The sequence below is a fragment of the Eptesicus fuscus genome, chromosome 6, assembly GCF_027574615.1.
Source record: "Eptesicus fuscus isolate TK198812 chromosome 6, DD_ASM_mEF_20220401, whole genome shotgun sequence".
In the NCBI taxonomy this organism is placed as follows: domain Eukaryota; kingdom Metazoa; phylum Chordata; class Mammalia; order Chiroptera; family Vespertilionidae; genus Eptesicus; species Eptesicus fuscus.
The window spans coordinates 6,355,739-6,377,615 of NC_072478.1; the positions used below are offsets into that span (position 1 = coordinate 6,355,739).

At 57.5% G+C, this 21,877-nt stretch overlaps 1 protein-coding gene across 1 annotated transcript in view; it reads right to left on the reverse strand.

The window, feature by feature from the left end:
• Positions 1-668: 668 nt before the first annotated feature.
• Positions 669-21,877, reverse strand: part of ARHGEF18 (Rho/Rac guanine nucleotide exchange factor 18) — a 77,174-nt gene continuing 55,965 nt past the window's right edge. Inside the window, exons 11-28 of the mRNA XM_054717146.1 lie at positions 21,330-21,442; positions 21,051-21,191; positions 18,874-19,124; positions 17,083-17,208; positions 15,617-15,734; positions 14,573-14,821; positions 12,983-13,059; positions 11,919-12,097; positions 10,772-10,863; positions 7,270-7,452; positions 5,951-6,088; positions 5,438-5,562; positions 4,850-4,906; positions 4,715-4,762; positions 4,143-4,613; positions 3,538-3,802; positions 2,689-2,814; positions 669-2,614 (exon numbers count right to left, since the gene is read on the reverse strand). Of these exons, the coding sequence (XP_054573121.1) occupies positions 2,481-2,614; positions 2,689-2,814; positions 3,538-3,802; positions 4,143-4,613; positions 4,715-4,762; positions 4,850-4,906; positions 5,438-5,562; positions 5,951-6,088; positions 7,270-7,452; positions 10,772-10,863; positions 11,919-12,097; positions 12,983-13,059; positions 14,573-14,821; positions 15,617-15,734; positions 17,083-17,208; positions 18,874-19,124; positions 21,051-21,191; positions 21,330-21,442 (2,893 nt within the window). The 3' untranslated portion in view covers positions 669-2,480. The remainder of the gene's footprint in view (positions 2,615-2,688; positions 2,815-3,537; positions 3,803-4,142; positions 4,614-4,714; positions 4,763-4,849; positions 4,907-5,437; positions 5,563-5,950; positions 6,089-7,269; positions 7,453-10,771; positions 10,864-11,918; positions 12,098-12,982; positions 13,060-14,572; positions 14,822-15,616; positions 15,735-17,082; positions 17,209-18,873; positions 19,125-21,050; positions 21,192-21,329; positions 21,443-21,877) is intronic.

A 21,877-nucleotide genomic window follows, 5' to 3' on the forward strand; every position in this document is an offset into this window, starting at 1 on the left:
GCCACGAGGACACCGGGCTGTGTGCCTCATCAGGTCCCGGGGCTCTGGCTGCTGGTCAGCCTGGGGCCACCGCTGGCTCAGGTACACTGCCGGGCAGCTGAGATGACCCTGCCTGCAGAGTGGCCACACCCCGCCCACGGCTAGTTCCTTGGTGGGGGGTAAGGCCTCACTGGTCCTAGGAGCATGTCTGTGGCAAACGGCTCGGGGAGCAGGGGGCCACCACCCCAGGGCCGCAGGGCCAGGCTAGCCAGGGCGGGAGGGCGTGGTGGCATTCCCCAAAAGCTGACCTTGATTGGGGGGTTCACTCTGGGCCTTTGACTGTCCAAACAGGATCGTGTGGGGACTTCTCAGAGGAACAGAGCAGGCTCCTCCGTCTGGTCTCCTGACTGCTCCGCTCACCACAGGCGTGGGGTGCAGGCAGCTGATCAAGCTGGTCCTGAGGCCGCCTCCCTACATTCTGCGCCCCAGCTACAGGGCAGGAGTGGGGACAGCAGCTGAGGGGATCCTTGGGTTCTCAGGCTCCTGCAAGGCCCTGGGTCTGGTGTCCAGGCCTCCCTAAAAGTCCTCCTGCAGCACCTGGCGTGCGGGCCCCGCTGGTGAGGTGAGCCTGGGGGAGCCCCACCAACAGACGACCCTGCAGCACAGGGAAGGACAGCCACTCCGCCAGGTCGTCTTCAGACACCTTTATTGCTAGAATCAGGCTCGAGCTCTAAGGCAGCTCTGAAACATCCCGCACGAGGACATGCTGCGATCGTAGAATCACTGGGTGGACCGAGATCAAGTCAAAGTTACCAGAGATGTACACAGATCCCACAGGAGTCACACTGCTCAGCCGCCAACTTTACAAATGACACCGGGCCCTACCCAGGAGCGACCGCAGGCTACTGGCCAGAGAATGTGCCGAAGACCTGCCCCGCTGCACGCGTGACCGGAGCCCCCTCAGCCGAAGCAGCCATTCCCACCCCATGCCGAGGAGAATCCTTTGGACTTGACTTCCGAGGACCTGTGTGCCTGAGGCCCAGGAATGCACTCGTCACAAAAGGACAGGAAGTAAAGGAGAATTTCCTAAAGTGCTCTGATTCGTCTCAGTACAAAAACATAAAACACTGATTACAGATCCAGCAGATGAGCCCTCGTGTCCAGGGGATGGCGGAGGACACTTCTCTTTGGTCCCTGCTGATGCTGCTGGTCCCGAAGGCAGAGTTGAGGGTCAGGGCCAGCAGGGCCGGGGCCGGAGGGTTTCTGAACGGCTGCTGTCAGCTCGTCACTCACTGGCTGTGTCACCTTGACCCTGGGATGCCCCAACTCTGGGCAGCCCAGGACCCACCCTGCCAACGCTTCGGGAGGTGCTGGGCTCTGGGCCCGTGGAGGGAGCCTGGGATGCAGAGGAGTAATGTCCCCTTCCTGCACCAGCACCCGAGCTTGTGTTTGGCCAGAGGTGGGACGTGGCTCTGGCTCAGTCACGGCCCTGGGCATGTGACACCGCCCCAACGCCGACAGCCGTGCGAGTGGACCAGTGGCCCTTGCCCGCTTCCAGGGATAAGGGGACAGCCAGCCACAGCAGCTCACTGGATGGTGGCCTGTGAGGTGGCCGCCTGTCCACTGGGGGTCTCCAGCCACGTGTGCTCCTAGCGTTTCCCCTTCACTGGCAGCGCCACCGCTCGGCTCTGTTGTGCCTGCATCAGCCCGTCAGCACCGGAGACCAGCCCTGGGCTTCCTCTTGGAGGCGTGGGAAAACCAGCTCATCTCAGGGGACTGAGGGCCCTCCGCCTGGGGCCGGGACTTTGGGGCGTGCCGGCCTGGCCAAACCTCTGGATTTGGCTTCCCCAGGCCGAGCACCTGAGAGCCACGCGGACTCGGTGAGGTGCGGTGGGAAAGCACCGAGATCGACGACAGGTTTTAAAACTCCCACCTAGTCAGACCCTTTCGAGATGAGTTTGCCCTAAAGAACTCGCCTTGAGTACAACTGGCCATCCCTGGCAGCCGCTCTGCCCTGCGGGCCCTCGGTCCCTGGGGGCTGGGTGCGCTCTCGTCTGCCCGTGCCCTCGCCTTGGGGCTCACCATGAACCCATGTAGACCTCGGCTTTGATTCTGCGAGGGAGACAGCTGACACTACCCTGGCCCTTCTGCTGCCCTAAGGACCGGTCCAGCTCCAGTGTCTCCTCACGGCTGTGGGCGACCCTCCTCCTCAGACCGAGGTCTGGCCGTCGTCAGGCGCCAGGTGGGACCCCAGTCTGTGACTACCTTGGAAAACTGCTGGGAGTGGGTCTCTCCCTACCATAAAAATAGCTCCTCGGTTCGCTTAGGTTCAACCTTCAATTAAAAATGTTCCTTTTTGTATAAAAAAGGCACCACTGTTGATCAATCCCTAAGAGCCTGGAGACGACAGGTGGGCCGGGCCCGACCCCACGCCTGGCCAGGAGTCAGTCATCCAGGTGGTGGGCTGGGCAGGGGCGGGCTCTGCACCCCAAGCCGTGGCTCTAGAAGAAGATGACGTCTTCTTTGCTCACTTCTTCCTTGTTGAGTGGGGTAAGGGGCCGCGGCACGGGCAGGAACGGGGGGCACTCGGGGGACGTGTCCTCCACGGCTGGGCTGGGCGCCTGGAAGAAGAGGTCTGGAAGACAGAGGGTGGGGTGTCAGCAGCCACCAGGCACTGCGGAGGCCCTGTGCCTGGGCGGCTGGGCTCACCTTGGGGGGATGTGGAGCTGTGGCTGCTGCGCCGGATGGGACTCAGGGAGCTGTGGCTCCGGGGGGCATGCTCCTCCTTGCCCGTGAGTCTGCTGAAAAGCTGCTGCTGCTTCAGGTCGAACGAGGCTGACAGAGGGAAGAGGGTGCGGCCTGGGTGCTCAGCCCGGCTCCGCACATGGCAGCCCCACCCCGCTCCTGAGCACTTCCCAGGACCCTGTTTCAGGGGGACCCCCCCTCAGACAGTAAGCCCCAAATGCAGTGACTTTACAAAATGGGGAGAACACCCGCCAGCCAACCCCAAAATGCCCCTAGAAGAAGCCAACCTCTGGACCCAGTCCTGGGACACAGGCCCTGCTCTGTAGGTCCCAGGAGGGCTCCCTGCCCGCACCTGAGGGAGCCCCGGAGCTGTACCAGAGACCCCTGGCATCGTCACCAGTGACCCTGAGTGACTAGGGTGCTCTGACTGCTGGCCTCTGGTGCCACCCACAAGGACTCCCGGGCCCTTCTTTCTGAATTGCCAAGACACGCCCTTCCTGGTCCAGTTTGAGGACCGAGGTGGGAACGGACCTGGGGTCTGTCACGCCCATGTTGCTTTGGGAGGATAAACCTCCCCACGGGCTGGGGAGGGGCCTCAGCGCACGGCCAGCTGCATCTCCGCAGGAGGACGGCCCTGGTCCTGTGGTTTGCCCACAGGAGGTGCTTTGGTGTCACTAATTGCTCATGACTGGATCTCCTAGTCCAGGAGGGCTGGGCAGGCACTGGAGGTCACCCATCTCCCAGAGATCACCTGTCCCGGAAGACTGAGCTGGGCCCCACCCCGCCACACCTGCCCTCAGGCACAGGGCTCACCGGAACTCTCACTGCGCTGGGAGCCCCTGCTCTTGCCGCCCTTGTCCTTGCCGCCCTTGGTGAAGGCAGCCAGCTTGGTGGGGATCTGCTGCTGCACGGCCGCCTGCCTCTGGATCTGGTTGGTGGTGCTGAGCAGCTGGATAGGCACGTCGCTCCTGGCTGGCCGGCTCTCGGCTAGGGTGCTGTCCCGGCGAGCCACCTCGGGGCGCTCAGGGCCTTCCAGCCCCTCCCCGTTGAAGCTGGGGGGGTGGCTTGGGGGCTGGGCCTGAAAGAGTGACAGAAGACACGTCCCAGAGATCGCTCCTCCGGGAAGCCCTTCCTGGGACGGACAGGGAGGTGCTCTCCTCAGCACCGCCCACTCCACAGGGCTTTGGGGAGAACCTTGTCCACCCACCTGGATCCTGGGCCAGCGGCTTGCAGCCTCTTAGCTGGGCCCGATGGAGCTGCCATTCACTGCCTGTCCCCATAAACACACACACACACAGCTCGCAGCCCAAACACGGGAACTTGCATGGTGACACTCACACGTGCCCTTGTCCCCTGGTGAGTTCACGCATGCGCTGCGCAATGCACCCACACCTGCGGTTGCACTCTCCCTCGCTCACCTCTGTGGGCGGCTCAGGTGGCAGCACCCCGGGCGCCGTGTTCTGCTTCTTGAGCCTCTGCAGCAGCTCCAGCCGCTCGCGCTCGCGCTCCACGGTGCGCTGGGCCTCCCGGAGCCGTTCCAGGTCGTGCTGGTAGGCCTGGCGCTGCTGCTCCAGCTCGGCGCGCTCCTGGGCCAGCTGCTCCTGCTGCCGCGCTGCCTCGCTCTGGCGCTGCTGCAGGTGGGCCGAGGCCAGGTCCAGCTCCTGCTGCTGCTGCTCCCGCTGGCGCTCCCAGCGCTGCTGCTCCAGCCGCAGCTGGTTCTGCAGCTTCTGCACGCCCGCCAGCTCCTCTCGCTGCTTCTCGAAGTTGCGCTGCCGCTCCTGCTCCAGCAGCAGGTTCCCGCGTGTTGACTGCAGCCGGAACTGCTTCTCGCGCTCCTGGATGGAGGCCCTCTGCATCTCCACGTAGCTGTCCTGCTGGGTGATGACCGCCTGGGGAAGTGGACTCATGAGGCGCTGGCCGTGCCCTCTCCCAGATCCCAACCTCAAACAGGAAGGGCAGTGCAGCCTGTCACTGCCCACCAGCCCTGTACCTGGAGGCTCAGGAGCAGCTGGGACAGCGTCTGGATTCGCCGGACAAGCTGTGGAGAGACCGAGCGCTGGCTCTCTGCCCGAAGCCCTCCTGGTGTGCACGCCAGTCCCCGGGAGACCGACAAGCCTGAGCCTACCTCCAACTCCAGGACCACGGGCAGACGGGGGCCAGACTCAGTGCCCGGTGCCTCCACCTGTGGACACACAATGTCAGCCCACAGCTGCTGAGGAAGCAAGCCAGGCTCCAGTGCTGACGAGACTGCCTTAGCACGGCAGGCCCTGCCCCCTGCCTGGACAGTGAGGGCGCAGGGTGGCTCCAGGAGGCGGAGGCAGCTGCCATGGGCCTGGCCATGGCACACCGCCCGGCCCTGCTCTCACCCCGATGCTTGGCAAGGGTGGGTGTTCTGAATTGAAGCGGGGGGAGCAGCCAGCATGACTGGCATCCGTGGCTGTGAGGACACTGGAAGCTCATGGCCCCGCATGGTGCTCCTCACCCGTGCGGGAGGCCGTGGCTGCTGCCCCAGCCTGCCCCTCCCGGCCTCCCCCATGCCGGGCCTGCAGGAAGAGACGTGCGGCTCACCTGCCTGCTCGCTGACCTGAGCTGAGACATGGCTATTCACCATGAAGCCAACATCACATGCCACTGCTGGCTGTGAGGTGGAGGGGCTGAACAGATGTTCGCACTTGCTAGCAATGACACGAACTGGGCCAAGGAAGCAACGTACCGCCCACGGTGCTTCCTCGGAGGCGCCTGGGGGGTCGCCGAGCTTCACATCTGGACTGCTCACAGGGTCTTGCCAGTCTCCTGGGCTGAGGTCACTGCCACATACCTTCTTCCTGAAACTGTCATCTAAAAACCCCAGGCCAGGCACATGAGGATGCTTGGGGTTCCCCAGGGTCTAGAGTCCCCCTCTCCCCCCCGCCCGAGCTCAGGTAGGAAATGGCTGGGCTGCTGCCTTAGGCCTGTGCCGAAACGTGGCATCTGTGGCGCAGAGATCGGCAGGAGCAGGCCTGGCTGCTGTCAAACATGACCAACAACACTCGGACGGTCCCAAACCCTGACCATAGAGTGTACGGACGCCGACAGGAAGTGGCAGCAGAGACGCCAAACAGCAAATGCCGGCTCTGCCAAGGACGTGAGCAAAGGGGACATCTGAGGGACCGGAACCTGCTGCCGCGACTGGCCTTCCTTCCCAAGGGTCCCGGGCCCCGCCCTTGGGGGAGGAGGCACCACTCACTCTTGCCAGGGTCACTGGTGCTGTCGGAGCCTCCCAAGGCCTCTGCCCTCTGGTGCAGGCCCGCAGAGCCACCCCCATCTTCTGCCTGGCCACGGGTGCCGCCCAGCCGCCTGCAGATGAGGCTCTGGATGTCCTCAACTGTGGAAGGAGACAGGAGGGATGCAGCCACTCTGGGCAGTCACACTGCGCGTCAGGTGTGGCGCAGGGCCAGGGCAGAGGACGGTGGGGGACTCCAGCCCCACTGACCCTGTGCACTCCCTGCACAGGCGCCCTGCCAGGTCAGGCCTCTCCGTGTCTAAAGGGGACCAGCCCCGCGGGGCAGCACGTGGACAGGGCATCCTGGCCCCTGGGCTGAGGGTAAGCTGGGTCCAGAAGGAACTGTGTGGCCACTGCTGGTGTGATGACAGTCCCCAGAAGGTCAGGGGTCACGGGAGGGAGGACCTGGGGACAGGGCTGGTCACACAAAGTGCTCCAGGACAAACAGGCTTTGGCCAGGTGAGGTTGGCCGAGGCCCAGGACATGAGAGGCCTCAGGGGGCCGAGAACAGCAGCCACTGGAGGAATGGGAGGAACAGTGCTATGGCTGCGGAAGCCAGACTGAATGGGGGAGAGTCCATGTGGGAGCCCCTCTGCTCTGTTACCTTCACTGTGAAGGGGAGGGATGTGTCTGCCTTGTTTGCTGCTGAAAGAGGGGTGCAGGCTGTCCTTCGGAGTGAATGAGCACCGGCTGCCTGGCCTGACGTGGGGGCTCTGGCATAGACCCTGACTGCTCTGTGACGCACTGCAGGACGCACACCGGGGCAGGCCACCTACCGGCCAGCGTCCTCCCATGGCTGCTGCTGCATCTTCCCACCAGACCCTGGGCCAGCTCCTAGGACGGCTGCTGGGTCCAGGAGCCTCGGAACGACCCACCAAATGTGTACGTGTGCATGTTTCTGGATGTATCACCGTGACCCACTACTCAGAAAGAAGAGTCACCTCTTCAATGTGGGAACTCGTCTCGGTCGACTTCAGATCCCCGGGGCCCGGAACAGTGCCTTGCACGTGGCAGGCACCGGGGAGTGTCAAATGTGCGAGAAAGTGGTCTAAGTCCCTGACCAGGGGCTCGCACTGGGTCGTGTCTGATGACTCTCAGGCTCTAACAGGTGCTGGGGAGGGTGCACAGCCGCCCAGCCAGATAGAAGTGTGCATCGGAGAGGGTGGAGAGGTGGCCACACTGGGCCATGCCCCAGCCTGGGGTCCCCCAAGGAACTACCCGGGCAGAATGGTGCTGGAGAGGGAGGCGCTGTCCCATGAGGACCTTGGGGCAAGGCTACTTACTCTCGGTCATGGCTGACTTGAGGATCAACTCGCCCTGCAGGTTCTCTGAGAGGTCCCCTCCTCGGAAGAGGAGGCGCGGCTGAGCCGAGTCGTCCAGCCCGCTCATCTCGGCCATCTCCAGGAAGATCTGCTGCTTCTCTCGCAGGCTCTGTGCAATCTGCTGGTCTTTCAGTCTCAGGCGTTCTGCAAAGCCACGGGGGGGGGGGGGGGGAGCGGTCAGGCTCCCTAGGATTGTTCCCCAGGAGTCAGCACTGGGGGGCCTCACAGAGTGGGGCTGGCCTCCGGGGACCCCTGCTGATCCACCTCACCCCAAGGTCCACTCCTCCCTCCATCCAACCTTCGTGAGGCAGTGAGGGACTGGCCCTGCCTCGGATCGCTTCCCACAATCATAAATAGCAAACACAGTGGGGTGTGGTGAGACCATAACAGGCTAATTTTGGGACAAACTGAGAGCCTCATAAGATTTAGTTTTCTAATCGTGAACGTCCTCCTTCAGGCATTTAGGTCAAACGCCTTCTCACAAGCCTTCCTGTTTTATGCTTGTACGGCTGCTATCACTGCGACTTCCTGGCTTAGACTTCCTCACTGCGATTGTTAGCACATCTACATCACCTTCAGGTAAATCACTCACTCTCTTATCCGTTCCAATCATTTCTCAGTTGATTCTATTGTATTTTGTAGGCAAATAATCATGTCACATGCAAAAACATAATTCTGCATATTTTAATACCATTTTTACACATGCTTTGGTGAATCACTTCCATCTGATTCTGTTTTTCTTTTTTTTATCATTCATACAAGGAATTTGCTCACTTCTATAAATTAAATACATTCAACCCCTGTTTTCTTAAAAAACAAACAAAAAACCCAAAAAGACAACAACAACATAATTCTGTTGCCACCCTTCCAATCATATCTTACTTCTGTCTCTCAACATTCCCTGGCTGGGACTGCCAAGATGAAGATGATAATAGAGACTGGATGGCTCCGGGTTTTTAAATCCTCACCAGGAGGATATGTTTTTAATTGATTTTAGAGAGAGAGCAAGGGAGAGAGAGAAATATTAATCGGCCTTACATACGTGCCCTGACCAAAGATCAAACCCACAACCTAGGTATGTGCCCTAACTGGGAATCGAACCTGTAACCTTTTGGTGTAGGGGACAACGCTCCAATTAACTGGGCTACCTGGCCAGGCCTGGCTTCTGGTTTTGATGAAAGTGTCTCAAAGTTAAGGGTGAGTTTAGCTTTTGATCCAAGATGGGAAAGAATATCTTGATAAAAAAAAAATCTTTGTAGTCCTAATTCACTAAGAATCTTGGGAATGAGTAATGAAGAGATATTACTGTGTGACTCTACAGTGTCCATGCAGGACATATATTTCATTACTATCAGAGAAAATTGTGAGTTAGAATGAGATGAAATGAATACTTTGCTAGGATTATACCTCCAGGGTCCAATGGGATTTCCTCTCCTTTCTTTTGGACATTTTTATTAATTAACTAGAGGGGTGCACAAAATTCGTGCACTGGGTGTGTGTGTGTGTGTGTGTGTGTGTGTCCCTCAGCCCAGGCTGCACCCTCTCCAATCTGGGACATCCCTCTCACAATCCAGGACTGCTGGCTCCCAAATGCTTGCCTGCCTGCCTTCCTGATTGCCCCTAACTGCTTCTGCCTGCCAGCCTGATCACCCCCTAACCACTCCCCTGCCAGCCTGATTGATGCCTAACTGCTCCCCTGCCAGCCTGTTTGCCCCCAACTTCCCTCCTCTGCCAGCCTGGTCACCCCTAATTGCCCTCCCCTGCAGGCTTGATCACCTCCAACTGCCCTCCCTTGCAGGCCTGGTCCCTCCCAACTGCCCTCCCCTGCTGGCCATCTTGTGGTAGCCATCTTGTGTCCACATGGGGGTAGCCATCTTTGACCACATGGGGCAGCCATCTTGTGTTGGAGTGATGGTCAATTTGCATAGTACGCTTTTATTAGATAGGATAGAGGCCTGGTACATGGGTGGGGGCCAGCTGGTTTGCCCTGAACGGTGTCCTGGATCAGGGTAGGGGCTCCCTTGGGGTGTGGGGCGGCCTGGGCGAGGGGCCTGTGGTGGTTTTCAGGGCGGCCACACCCCCCAGCAACCCAAGCGGAGGCCCTGGGATATGGGATTTATTTATCTTCTATAACTGAAACTTTGTAGCCTTGAGCAGAGGCCTGGGCCGGCCAGGGTGTGCAGGAAGCTTGGCTTCCTCCATTGCTGGGGAAACCCAAGCCTCCTGCTCGCTCTGTGGTTGCAGCCATCTTGGTTGGGTTAATTTGCATGCTCGCTCCTGACTGGCTGGTGGGTGTGGCTTGTGGGTATAGCAGAGGTAGGGTCAATTTGCATATTACTCTTTTACTAGATAGAATATATTTAAATGTGCACTTCCTCACAAAGAGAAATAAAATATATACTACCCAATTTTATGTACTTATTGCATAAATGTTAATTTAAAATAATGCACTTAGTGAGCGGGAAGAGGGAAGAGGGAAGAGGGAAGCTGACTGAGACCAGAGTACTAGGCACTGTTCTTGGCAATGACCTTGCTGAAATCTCACAGGAATCTGTTGAAACTGGGAGAAGAGTGAACAAGCACAATGCGTTACATTCACATAATGGAATAGTCCTCGGTCATCAAAAGCAAGGAAATCCTGACACCTGCTGCAAAGTGATGGACCTTGAAAATATGCTAAGTGAAATAAGCAAGATGCAAAAGGAGAAATGTCTATAACTCCATTTAGACAGGGTCCCTGGAATAGCCGCATTCATAGAGATCATCGGCTAGAAGTTATCGAGCTGGGGGAGGAAGAACAGGGAGTGACTGCTACCAGGGACAGGGTTTCTTTTGGGGTGATAAAAATGGTCTGAAATTAATTGTGGTGATGGTTGTGATATTGTGCTAAAAGCCATTTGCCGGGACATTTTAAATGGGTGAATTGTACGGTGTGAGAATTACATCTCAATAAAGTAGTTAATAAAAATTAAAATAGGGAGGAGAAAGCCAAGGTCCCCGGCCCAGGCTGGTCTGGGCCTGCCTGGCTGTGGAAGGAGGCGGTGGGTCCTGTGCTAGTACAGGGCCCGTGTGCTTCTTCGTATGTGGCTTGGGACACTCATCGTGAACTCTCCCCTGAATGAGGACTGTGGGCGGGGACATCGTGTGGCAAAGCTATCGTGTCTGGAAGGGCTCAGGGACGCCGAGTGCCCCTTCTCCCTTCCCCACACCCCCTGGAAGACCACTATGCACCTCCTGACAAACAGCTGCTGCAACACCCCACAGAGCTGGACCCCGAGGCAGCCACAGCAGACCCCCAGTCACTTGCGCAGTGATTCTCGCCACAGCCAATCCCAATGGGACAGAACAGAAACGCCACTGGTGGGCCCAGGCCTGCTGCCTAAGCAGTGCTCTGCAGGGCTATGTCACCACCACTTAGGGGGCACATCTGTGGGCACGGGCGCCCCGATTCCCTCCCTCTCACCTTGGAAGTCCCTCAGCCTCAGGGCGCGGGCCTCCACCACCTTCCTCTCCTCTTCAGTCTCGATGAAGGGCCCCTCCTCCTCGTCCGGACAGCTGCGGGGAAGGGCACAGACGGCTGAGAATGCTCACCAGCTGACTGGCCTCGGAAATGGGCCCCGGGAAGTTTATCTGCAGAACCAGCTGTAAAGAGGAGCTCATTTTGTGGTAGGATTAGCTTGTCAATGTTGCCACAGAAGAAGGACAGGGAAGAGAAAGACAGCCATTAGCATGAACCTAATCTCAGTGCTGGGATATAACCAGCCACAGGTTTTATTATTTATTTATTTACTTAAAATGCCTTGAAAGCCATGTCTCCACTTTTTAAATTTTTAAAATTTGATTGATTTTGAGAGAGAGAGAGACACACATCAGTTTGTTGGTCCACTTACTTACGCATTCATTGGTTAATTTTTGTATGTGTCTTGACCGGGGTTCAAACCCGAAACCTTGGTGCATCAGGACGATGCTCTAACCAACTGAACTACTGGGCCAGGACCAGCCACACGTTTTAACTGCCTGCCACAGCTGGAGGAAGAGACGGGGACAGCTCGTTCCCTAGGGACCGCCCAGCACGGAGGCTGCAAGGCTAGCAGAGCTGAGGCGAGGCTTTGGGAGGTTTCCAGGCACAGACAGGAAGCGGCAGGCTGCCTCGGTGCGGGGGCTGGGCCACCTTTCCCCATCTGCTGGGTGGACCAGCAGCCAGGCATCCCACAGAACCACAGGGCTGGGGTCCTGAGGGGTTCCCTGGCCCGAGGAGGAAGGACAGAATGCCATGATCTGCTCCAACAGGTCTGGCCCCAGACGGGGGTGGGGTGCAGGGAGGTGGGTGGTGGCAGGATGGGAACAGCCTGTGTGTCAGGTGAGTGCCCCCAGAACGGAAGTCAGAGCTGCCTGGCTCCATGTCCCCTGGTGAGAAACTCTGAAGCCTTTTTAGAGAATCGGCATGGTGGCGTCTTTTAAATAAAGGGATGGAAAAAGCACAAGGTGGAAAGTGGGAGAGCGAAAGCAAAGGTCTCCCATCTGCCTGTGATTTCTGGTGCTCTCTTGGGCAGGTCAAGGTCACAGCCAAGGGCAAAATGGCCAGCGTGGAACACACAGGCCCTGCTCACCTCTCAACGGCCCTTCGGATGTGGGCCATCCAGGCGTTTCTCTCCTCTTTGGAACTGGTGTAGATCTCGTACATCTCAGGCCCTTGCAGGGAGGCGCTGATCAGGAACATGGCCTTTTCCTCGTTGGCTACTTCCCTCACAATGAGCTTTTGTAATGAGATGACGGGGCGCTTCGAGTCCTACATGGTGGAACAAGGTGGGAGGGTCACCTTTTTCTGCAGGGCGCCCCACTTGTTTTCAAACAATTTAAAGTAGAAATATTTTACCATCTGGGGGAAAAGACACTATTGCAATGACATCCTTGTATCCTTTAATGCATCTGTTTAATGGGCTCAAACAAATGTGTTTTATAATCAACTAGAGGCCCAGTACATGAATTCGTGCACGGGTGGGGTCACTGGGGCTGCTGGCGGTTTGTGGGCCGGCCCTGCCCTTGATTGGGGTGGGGCCGGCCAGGGGAGGGGCTGTGGGCTGTTGGCTGGCCCCATCTGTGTGCTGGGAAACCTGGGAGGCTTTTAAATCTGGGAAAGGTATATGATTTCATAGTTGAGTCAGCGCTGCCCTCCTTGTCAGGTGAACCTGGAGGCCCGGTGGAGGGACCAACGCCTCCCCTGCAGGGAGGTCTGTGCTGTTAAACCCTGAGGACGTGGGGCCCTCTAGGTGAGCAGAGGAGGAAGCCAAATCCCGGGGGCTGTGGGCCGGGAGGGTGACTGGCATCCCGGCCCGAGCCCCAGCTCACCGGCCGTGCGGAGCCCATGGCAGGCGTGGCTCCCACAGCAAGGGTCTCCTGGGGCAGCCTGCTGTGGGATCAGCATGGTCACAACACAGGGTGGTGGCTGCCTGACGAGCCAGAAAGTCCCTGGGAAGGGCGGAGGGGCTTTCCTGGCAACTAGACAGGACCCCTGGCAGGACCGGGGACAACACGTGACTTATGGATGGGCTTGTCTAGCCACCTCGCTCTGAGCTGTTCTCGCCTCGTTGTGGGTGCAGCCCGGCCACCCTCCACCCAGCGCCTTCTGCGCAGTCGGCTTTAAAGCAGCTCTTGGTGCGAAGAGGACACATACCACAGAAGCGAAGACGTACTTCTGGTCCTTTTCTTGCAGCAGCAACAGCACATCGGTCAACAGGACGGCAAGGACATCTACGGGGAGAGGACAGGAGGCAATGCACGGGGCATGGCCGTGTGCGTCCCGCTGGGCAGCCGGGAGACACGGAACCTGAGGCGGCCTTCGGCACCGTGGCAGGAGCCTGGGCCACTCAGCCCAGAGCCATGATGCTTCTGCAGGAGCCCGAGGGTTTCCTTTCGACCTCACGCCTCCCCACCACCTGCCTGGGTTCCCACATTTCTGCCGCTGCACTGCCGGGCCTGTGCCCTGACGTCCCCTGTTGTAATGGTGCCTGCGGGTCTGGCATTCGAGGTTCTCTCACTATGATTTCTCAAATGTGACCTCCGCACCCCTCCCCCTCTTCTACCTGCCCCCGGCCACCCGGTAGACAGGACCCCTGGCAGGACCGGGGATGTTGTCCCCGGTCCTGCCAGGGGTCCTGTCTAGTTGGTCTGTCCAGGCGAGGTGCTGGACCTCGGCTCCTGCCTCCTACCGCAGCGATGCACTCCCGGCCCCTCGCGGCCCTGAGCCTCCTGCCCGGGCAGCAGGGGGGCGTCTGGCCCCTGCAGGCACACCTCACAGCACCCGCGCACTTGGTGCAGGTCCTGAGTGTGTTTGTGACACGAGCACTCATGCCCAGAACACGGCCTTCTCAGGGAGAACCAGACACCCTCAACCCAGCCTCCGGCTGCCTCCAAAGCACTCACTACGCTTTGCCCATGTCTCTGTGGACTGGCTTCTCTCTCTCTGCCCGCTGACTGGAGCCCCATAAGGGCAGGGCCTTCTACCACCCACCGCGGGGCCTGGCACACAGGAGGCACTACACTGTCTCTACTGGACGCATGTCATGCAAATACGAACAAACACATTCCGTCGTTTGGCCGCCTGGAGATTTTGCCGCTCCCTTTGGGATCTTTACAGATGCCGATGCCCGCAGACAGGCCAGGCTGCTTCTAGAGGCTCATGAAATGGACGGGAACCTCGAGCGTGAGATCAGACCATGAATTCTGGAAGCTGGGCTCAGAGCACACCCTTAGGGACTGGGACGCCTGGGGACACTAGGTCTGTGCGGTGTTTTCTACCCAAACCAGGCTCTTTGGTGGCTGGGCCACTGCAGGCGCACCGTTTGGAAGTAACCTGGGCCTCACGAAGCTTTGGATTTCTGTTTAAGTCTGGGTCCCCTGGCCTCCTGGTGTGCACCACACCATCTCACACCTGCAGGAAGGGGTGCTGGTGCGAGTGTCTCATTCTCACCCCACGCCTGGCTGCCTGTGCTCAGCCCGACTCTGCACGTGACCTCCCTTCAGCCACGAAGCAGCCAGACTGCAGTGGCTCTGGCCAGCCGGCACCCCCCCCCCCCAAATGGTGCTCACTGACCCAGGGGACACCCCTACTCCAAGGTCGTGGCACCACTCCAAGATGGCAGCACCAAACCAAGAAAGCCACCGGTCGAAGATGGGAGCCACTACTCGGAGACGGCACCACTAGTGCAGAGGGTGCCGCCCTCCCAGAGCGAGCTGCCACTCGCACGCGCCGGCAGGGCTTCACCTTTCAGGCGCCCCGCCGTGGTCTTCCAGGCCAGCGTGCCCTCCAGGTGCAGCTGCCGCTGCAGCATGTCCTCCTTGCGGAAGGGCAGCCCGTTCTTGAGCTTGCTGGAGGACTTCAGGTCCATCTTCCCTGCGATCTCTCTGAGGCGCTGGCCTTTCTCGCACTCGCTGACCTGGGCGTCCACTTGGGAGATGACGTCTTTGATGAGGTTCAGGGCCTGGGTCAGGTCTTCGTAGTCCTTGGAGCCAGCTGCCACACAGAGCAGAGTTAGTGCTTTCCTTCGTCTGCGCTCACGCACATGACAGAGGTGGACACACTACGGGGTCTGTGAGCGGCATTCCCTGAGGCCACTGCTTGGAGGACCCTCAAGAATCACCTCCCAACTTGAATTTCCCAAGACATAAATGCTTCTCCAAAATGAACGCAGCAGCCCAGCGCCTGGTGTTACCAAGACAGAGTTGCTGTTGAAGTAAGGCGCCCGCAGGGATAACAGCAGCCCTGCCAGCTCCGTGGGCCCTGCTTGGTGAACAGCCTCCCTGCACCCCGCCATCACCACGAGCTAGGGGTCCGGCTCTTGTGGTGGGGAACGTGCTCATTTTCCCACGCTCAAATCCCCTGGAGATGAGGGAGCGTGGCCAGCACGGCCCTGGCCATGGAGAGCTGGGCTGCGTGCCTTCTCTGCCCTCCATGCTGTAGGCCAGTCCCTCTCGTGGCCCTGCCATGGACTCTGCCCGTCTGGATCACTCAGGAGTGACCTTAACAAGGGCACTTTCTCCGTCATTCATCCACTCCCCAGATGCCTGTGCCAGGGGCCAGGGGTAACAGCAGGCAAATGAGACTCAGTGCCCATCTTTCTTGGTTGGAAACCCCAGCACCCAACACAGTGGATTCGCATGGTGGCAGCCAGCTCACGATCGCCACGCTCAGCTGAATCCAGAGAACCAGGGACAAATCCGAGGGGCACTTATCTAATCCGCTGCCAAGAGGGGGCAGGGAGACAGACCCCCCAGCACCAATGGGCAAGGCAGGAGGCGGCTGCCGCACCTTCCGTGTTCTGGATGATGCGCTCCACCAGCACGGGGTACTTGGTTATGCGCTGAGTGACCAGAAGAATGCACTCCTGCATGCCAAGGCGCCTCACGATGGAGGAGCTGCCGATTTTCTAGGGAATGGAAAGAAACCATGACACACTGACCCTTTATTCCTGCCAAGTCAGTGCATTGAACCTGATCAGATCCCAAGGCTGGAGCTCCTTCCTCTTTTGGCTGATGGGGACCTTTTCTCGGCACTTCGCCAGGTATTTAAAAGCAGGGATCCCGGCCGTATGCGCAAAGGCAACAAAGGCCACGACAGCCATGCCTGTTGTAATGGGGGCCCCCGAGAGACCAGTTGAGAAGAAACCAGACCCAGCTGGGGGCGGCTATGGGAACCACCTGGAGAGCTGCATGATGCACACATGCACCCCTGCGTGGGAAGACCCCAACCCTGACTGACGGCTGTTGGAACCTTCCAGAACGACTGGGCCGGGGCCTCCTGAACCGCTCCCTGCTGGCGTCTGATGCACACCTCTGTAAGAGCCCAAGAAGTGGCCTTCAGAAGCCGTTCCTGGGTGGGGACTGAGAACAGCTTCAACAATGCCAGCCCTGCAGAGAGGCCCGGGGAGTCCCGGTGGGATGTGAGACTCATCAGAACCTTCCCACTTTCCAGGTGTTTCTAGCTCATGACGTCGGTGGCCTGTCCCACTGCTCAGCACAGATGAATTCAGGCCCTGAAGTGCCCTCTCCCTTTCATGTCTATCCACTGTGATGATAATGGAGTGAAATGACCACCAGTTAGAGAATGTCACCTCAGGGTGCAGGTGGCAGGTGGTGGAACCCTTCTGGATCAGGGGCAGGGGCTGCTGCAGAGCCACGCTGATGGAGCCCAGCGGTCTCAACCAGGTGTACTTTCTAGAACATGGGAGGTGGGCCTTGCCTGACCCGGCTGACCCAGGCTGGGGACGTATTTTTAGTTCTGAGTTTGAGCGTCCACACACCGATAGGCAAAAGATGGGTGTGGGTCATTCCACAGGCTATCAGGGAACAGATGGGGACCAGAGAGGGGAGGAGGCAAAGGTTTAGAGCAAGGCACACCGTGCATCAGCCGGAGCGTTTGAAGCCCTAACAGGTGACTCTGGAGGGGGTGGTTTCCAGGGAAGGGGCCCCTTGAAACCACACTTGTGTCACCTCAACATTTTGAGAAAGATGGTCAGCGGGCTCTATGCTGGGGCATCTCAGGGGCCACCCTGGTGTGTCGAGGAACAAAGCTCTAACTCCACTTTGCACCTGGAGATTCTCCAGAAGATTCCACTGACTTGTTCTGAGTGAGTGTGTCATTAAGAATGAAATAACAACTTGAAAATCATCGATTTATAACAGGTACCTTCATCAAAGGATCTCCAAACAGCTCTGTGGGAAAAAACCTACAGCAAAGAGGATACGTTTTTAATTAAAATAATAATAAATTTTTACCTTGATCAAGCTTTGAAATTTCTTATTTTGCTGCAGCAGCAGCTTGTAATGGCTGACCGCTTCGTTGTGTCCACTACAAAAGACACCATATTTCTTTTTCATTCTCTCTCCATTTTCACCTGAAAACTGAAGAAAGACAGTGGAGATGTTAACCACCAGGCAAAGTTTTCTTCCAGCTCCTCTGTCTTCTCCTAAAACAAATACTAAGTTCACTTCCTTCTCTGACACACACTCAAACACGGCACTGCTTCCTTACAGGTGCCTCACGGCAAGGCACCAGGAACGCAACGTGCTCATGGCTTCACGCCATCATAGGTGCTGTAACAACTTCCTGAAATCTGAGACGAAAAAATAAATTTAAGCCAAAGAATGTTAGAAAAATTTAAAAGCAAAAGGGGTATCTTCTAATTAATTCTAATGAGCTGACTCAGATCCTGGCGCACTCTGAGGTCAGATGAGGGGTAATGAGATCCTCTGTCAATCTTGGCCAAGACTCAGAGGTTGACTCCAAAGTCAATTCAGAGTCAACACCCCCCCCACCCCCCATGAATGGCTTTGGGTCATTGATACGCTTCTAACAATCAAAACACAGCCACCAAGATAAAAAAATAAAGACCAGCCAACCAACCAAAGAAAAGTCGAGAATTCACAGCTGGACAGTGATTGCACAAGTGTGTTGCTATTTAGGTGTCTGTGGTGTTAGACCAGTGGTCGGCCAACAGCGGCTCATGAGCCACATGCGGCTCTTTGGTCCCTTGAGTGTGGCTCGGCGTTAGAACCACTTCTTCAAAATAGACTCGCCCAGGCCGAAAACCGACTTCTGCGCATGGGCCACGAAGTTTCAATTGCACTGTACATGCGCGCTCGCACGTGGTATTTTGTGGAAGAGCCACACTCAAGGGGCCAAAGAGCCGCATGTGGCTCGCGGTTTGCCGACCACTGTGTTAGACCATTAGCTGCACACACAGCAGGAAGGACCCTGGATCACTGTCTTCTAGAGCGGCAGGCTCTCAGCCAATCAGGGGAAAGGGTTCCTGGGCCCAATCCCAATGTGGGGGTGGTCCCCTCCATAGTAATGATTCTCAGACAACAGGGTCTGACACTGTCTACCTGGGGACAGCATGAGATTCCAGTTAAGGGTTCAGCCCCTCAAAAGTATCCCTCCCCAAGACACCAGCTGTCACCTGAGCTCCTGACCGACTGGCTATATATAATCAGAGGTTCCCACCATCCCCTTCTTGGGTTAGATGAATTTGCTAGAGCGGCTCACAGAACGGAGAGAGACATGGTACTTGCTAGATCACTGGTTTGTTATAAAGGATGTAACTCAGGAACAGCCAGATGGAAGAGATGCGTGGGGCCAGGATGGGGAAAGGGCACAGAGCTTCCATGACCTGCCCAGGCGCCACTCCCCAAACCGTATTGGGTTTTTATGGAGGCTTCACTACACAGTTACTATTGATTAACTCACTGACCACTATCAATTGATTCAACCTCTAGCCCCTCTTCCCACCCAATGTCCGGGGTTGGACAAAATTCCAACCCTTGAATGAATGGTCGGGTCCGTTGGCAATCAGCTCCTACCCTTAGGCTCTTTCGAAAAGTTACCTCATTCACATACCAGACACCTTTATGCTCTCAGCACTTAGGCAATCCCAGGGTTGGGGAGCTGTGAGCCAGGAAGCTGGAGGAAGACCAGGTGTGTTTCTTATGAAGTACAATACTGCAGGGAGCCATGTTTTTGTTATTGGGAGGAGCAGAGGGGGCGGGGCTTGTTCGGGCCTTGCCCACCTGCTGGACCAGGAGGTCCCCGATTTTCTGGATGATGTAATTCCGGTCGCTGCCCTCTTCCAGGGACTCCTGGCGGCGTTCCTTTAGCCGAGAGAGGAAGTGGCCATGCACCTCGAGCAGGTCGTCTGCACACGGGAGGAGGCGGCCGATGGCCTTGCTGCTGAACTGCAGCTCCTCCTGCAGGGCCCTGGAGTAGACCTTCAGCATGATCTTGAGCGTCCGCACGTGGTGCACCTCCGTCTGTATCAGCTCTGCGGGGACATGGACGACGGAACTTACCCAGAGTGGGGAGCACTCCCTGGCTTGGCTCCTCGTGTCCCACGGGGGCAGTGTGTACTGCCTGCCCACCACGCACCAGGCTGACTTCTCAGCTCTCCACCCAAATCCTCGCCCTCGTGGCCTTACTGCCCAGGGGCCAGGCCTTCCCGCCCCAGTGCTGCAGGGGTCCCAGCTTAAGGGAGCAGCGAGGGATGGAGTGACCGCAGGACAGAGAGGACCCAGGATGTGTACTGGGTCCTCAGACTCACAGGAGGGTGTTTTTGTTGTTGTTAATCCCACCCTGAGGATAGTTTTCGATTGATTCTTAGGGAGAGTGGAAGGGAGGGAGAGAGACAGAGAGAGAGAAACATTGATGTGTGAGAGACACATATATTGGCTGCCTCCCGACCGGGGCTGGGGATCGAGCCTGCAACCAAGGTACATGCCCTTGACAGGAATCGAACCCAGGACCCTTCAGTCCTCGGGCTAATGCTCTATCCACTGAGCCAACTCAGCTGGGGCCACGGGAGGGTTTGTGCCTAGAGTCGGACAAAGACATTTCAAGGCTGTTTAAGCCAGAAGATTGTTTGGATAAACACCACTCGTTGGGGTGTGAAACTCACACATCTGTGCATGTCAATGGCCAGACTCAGACTAAGCCACCTGGCCAGGGCAAGTGAGATTTGGATTCATTGTAAAAGGCAAAGAAAGATCAGGTTTTGTGTTAGAGTTTTTCTAGTTCAAGACAAGGCCTAAAGCTGTTGGAGACAAAACCAAGGTCAACAGGGCTGGCCCAGGTGTCCAGCGGGCCGGAGGAGGGCTGGAAGCAGGCTGTGTTTGCCCCGCAGTAGGATCCTGTGGCAGCTGGCTGCCCAGATGGAAGGGGGATGTAGGCTGGTCCCCTGTCCCTCTCTGCAGGATCTGTGGCCTGGCTCTGGACCCTGAGGGAAAGCATCCACCAAGGTTTTCCTCCACAGCCACACCCCACCTTACTCGGCCCAGGCGGGGAGCTCAGCGAGTGCCAGTGGACACCGCCAAGGGGCACACGGGGCTCTCGGAGCTAGACCTGCCGTGTGGGACACAGAGAGGATGCTTCTGGAAGTGCCAGGATTTCCTCCCAGAATGCCACCGAGGAACAGGAAAGTGCCCCCTCAGGTGACACAACACTCATTGTTGGGGGATGGTTCCCATGAAGAGGACCGTGAGAAGAACCAGTAACAGCCCTGGCTGGGCTGGCTCAGTTGGCTGGAGCATCATCCTGTACACCGAAAGGTCATGGGTTCGATTCCCGTCAGGACACATACAGAGGTGTGGGCTCGGTCCTCGGTTGGGGGCGTACGAGAGGCAACCAATCGATGTTTCTCTCTCCCGCTGCTGTTTCTCTCTCTTCCAGCGGGTTGCCTTGGGCCTTTGTCATCCTGTTGAGAGGGGCCTGGAGGGCTGGGGCCCCTAGCGCGGCTCCTGGCCTGGGAATGGCTCTGTGCCTTAGGAGCTGGGATTTTCATTGCAACCTACAACCTCCCGTCTCAGGACAGCGGCTGCCCACGGCCCGGTTCCCTGACAGTCAATGGGAAGGAGCGCCTACCATGAAGCTGGTGCTACAGTCACATGGGGAGAAAGGGACATGCCTCCCCAACACCCCAGGCACAGCCACGCTCAGGCCTTTCTTCTCTCTCAGGGTCACCAACAAGTTAGGTGAGTCAGGCCAGGGCATTCGGCCATCCTGACTCTTGGGGATGTTCCTGGCCACCTCTTCCCTGGCCCCAAAGGCAGGGCTGTCCTGGGGAGAGCAGTGAGCGGGTGACAGAGTCTCAGGGAGCGTCAGCAGTGGAGCCCAGATTCCAGGTGGAAAAATTAAAAAAAAAAGAAAAAAGGAAAGAAAAGAAAGAAGTGCCCGTGTGGGGCGTAGCATTTCTTACCATAAATCACATCCTGTCTCTTCGCCACCTCCTTCTTTTGTTCCTTTGCGTACGCCGGGTCCACAGACAGGCTCCAGGACTCGGCCTCGAACTCGTGGGCGTCCGATTCGATCTCACTCCGCAGTGAGGCCGTGTAGGAGTCTGGGGAAGGGCGAGAGGCCACTGCTCAGCGCCGCAGCCCGACTGGCCTTCATCCCATGAACAAACTGACGTGGTCCCAGCATCCCCGGGGTGGGTGGAGACCACAGGTCACCAGTGAAGGAAGTGGGATGACTGTACCTTCTACAAAAATAGACTCGGCGTTCGAGGATGTAAGTGAAAGGGAGTCGTCAGCTGTCTGCTTAAATTTCAAAAATAGAGAGTCGGCTTCATCCATCTCTCCTATGACTGGTCTAAAGAAAAATCATAAAAACAATTATTTCAAAGTATTGAATTAAATATGCACACCCTGTCCTATGAAGGCAAATCAGACTGTTAATCAATCTGCTTAAATACGAGTTGAGAACTTTGTGGATTTTAATATAAGCCTTCACTTTGTCACAAACCACTTTTGAAAATTAGAAGCCTGTCAACACAACATCAGGACTTCTTCCAGCAAAACGAACTTCAATGTTCAGACACGGGCAGAGTGCGGGGTAAGTGTATGCTTCCTTTACTGGCCAGGGGAGCCCCCAAATGCCTTCAAGCGAGAGTTCAGAGTTCACGGGCAAAGCCTCACTCAGCGGGGGGTGGAGGGAGACCCCCCCCTTCAGAGAAAGACAACCCGCTCCTTTCCCCACCACTCGAACAAGGGTCACACGATGACACTGTTAGCATTAGGCATTCCC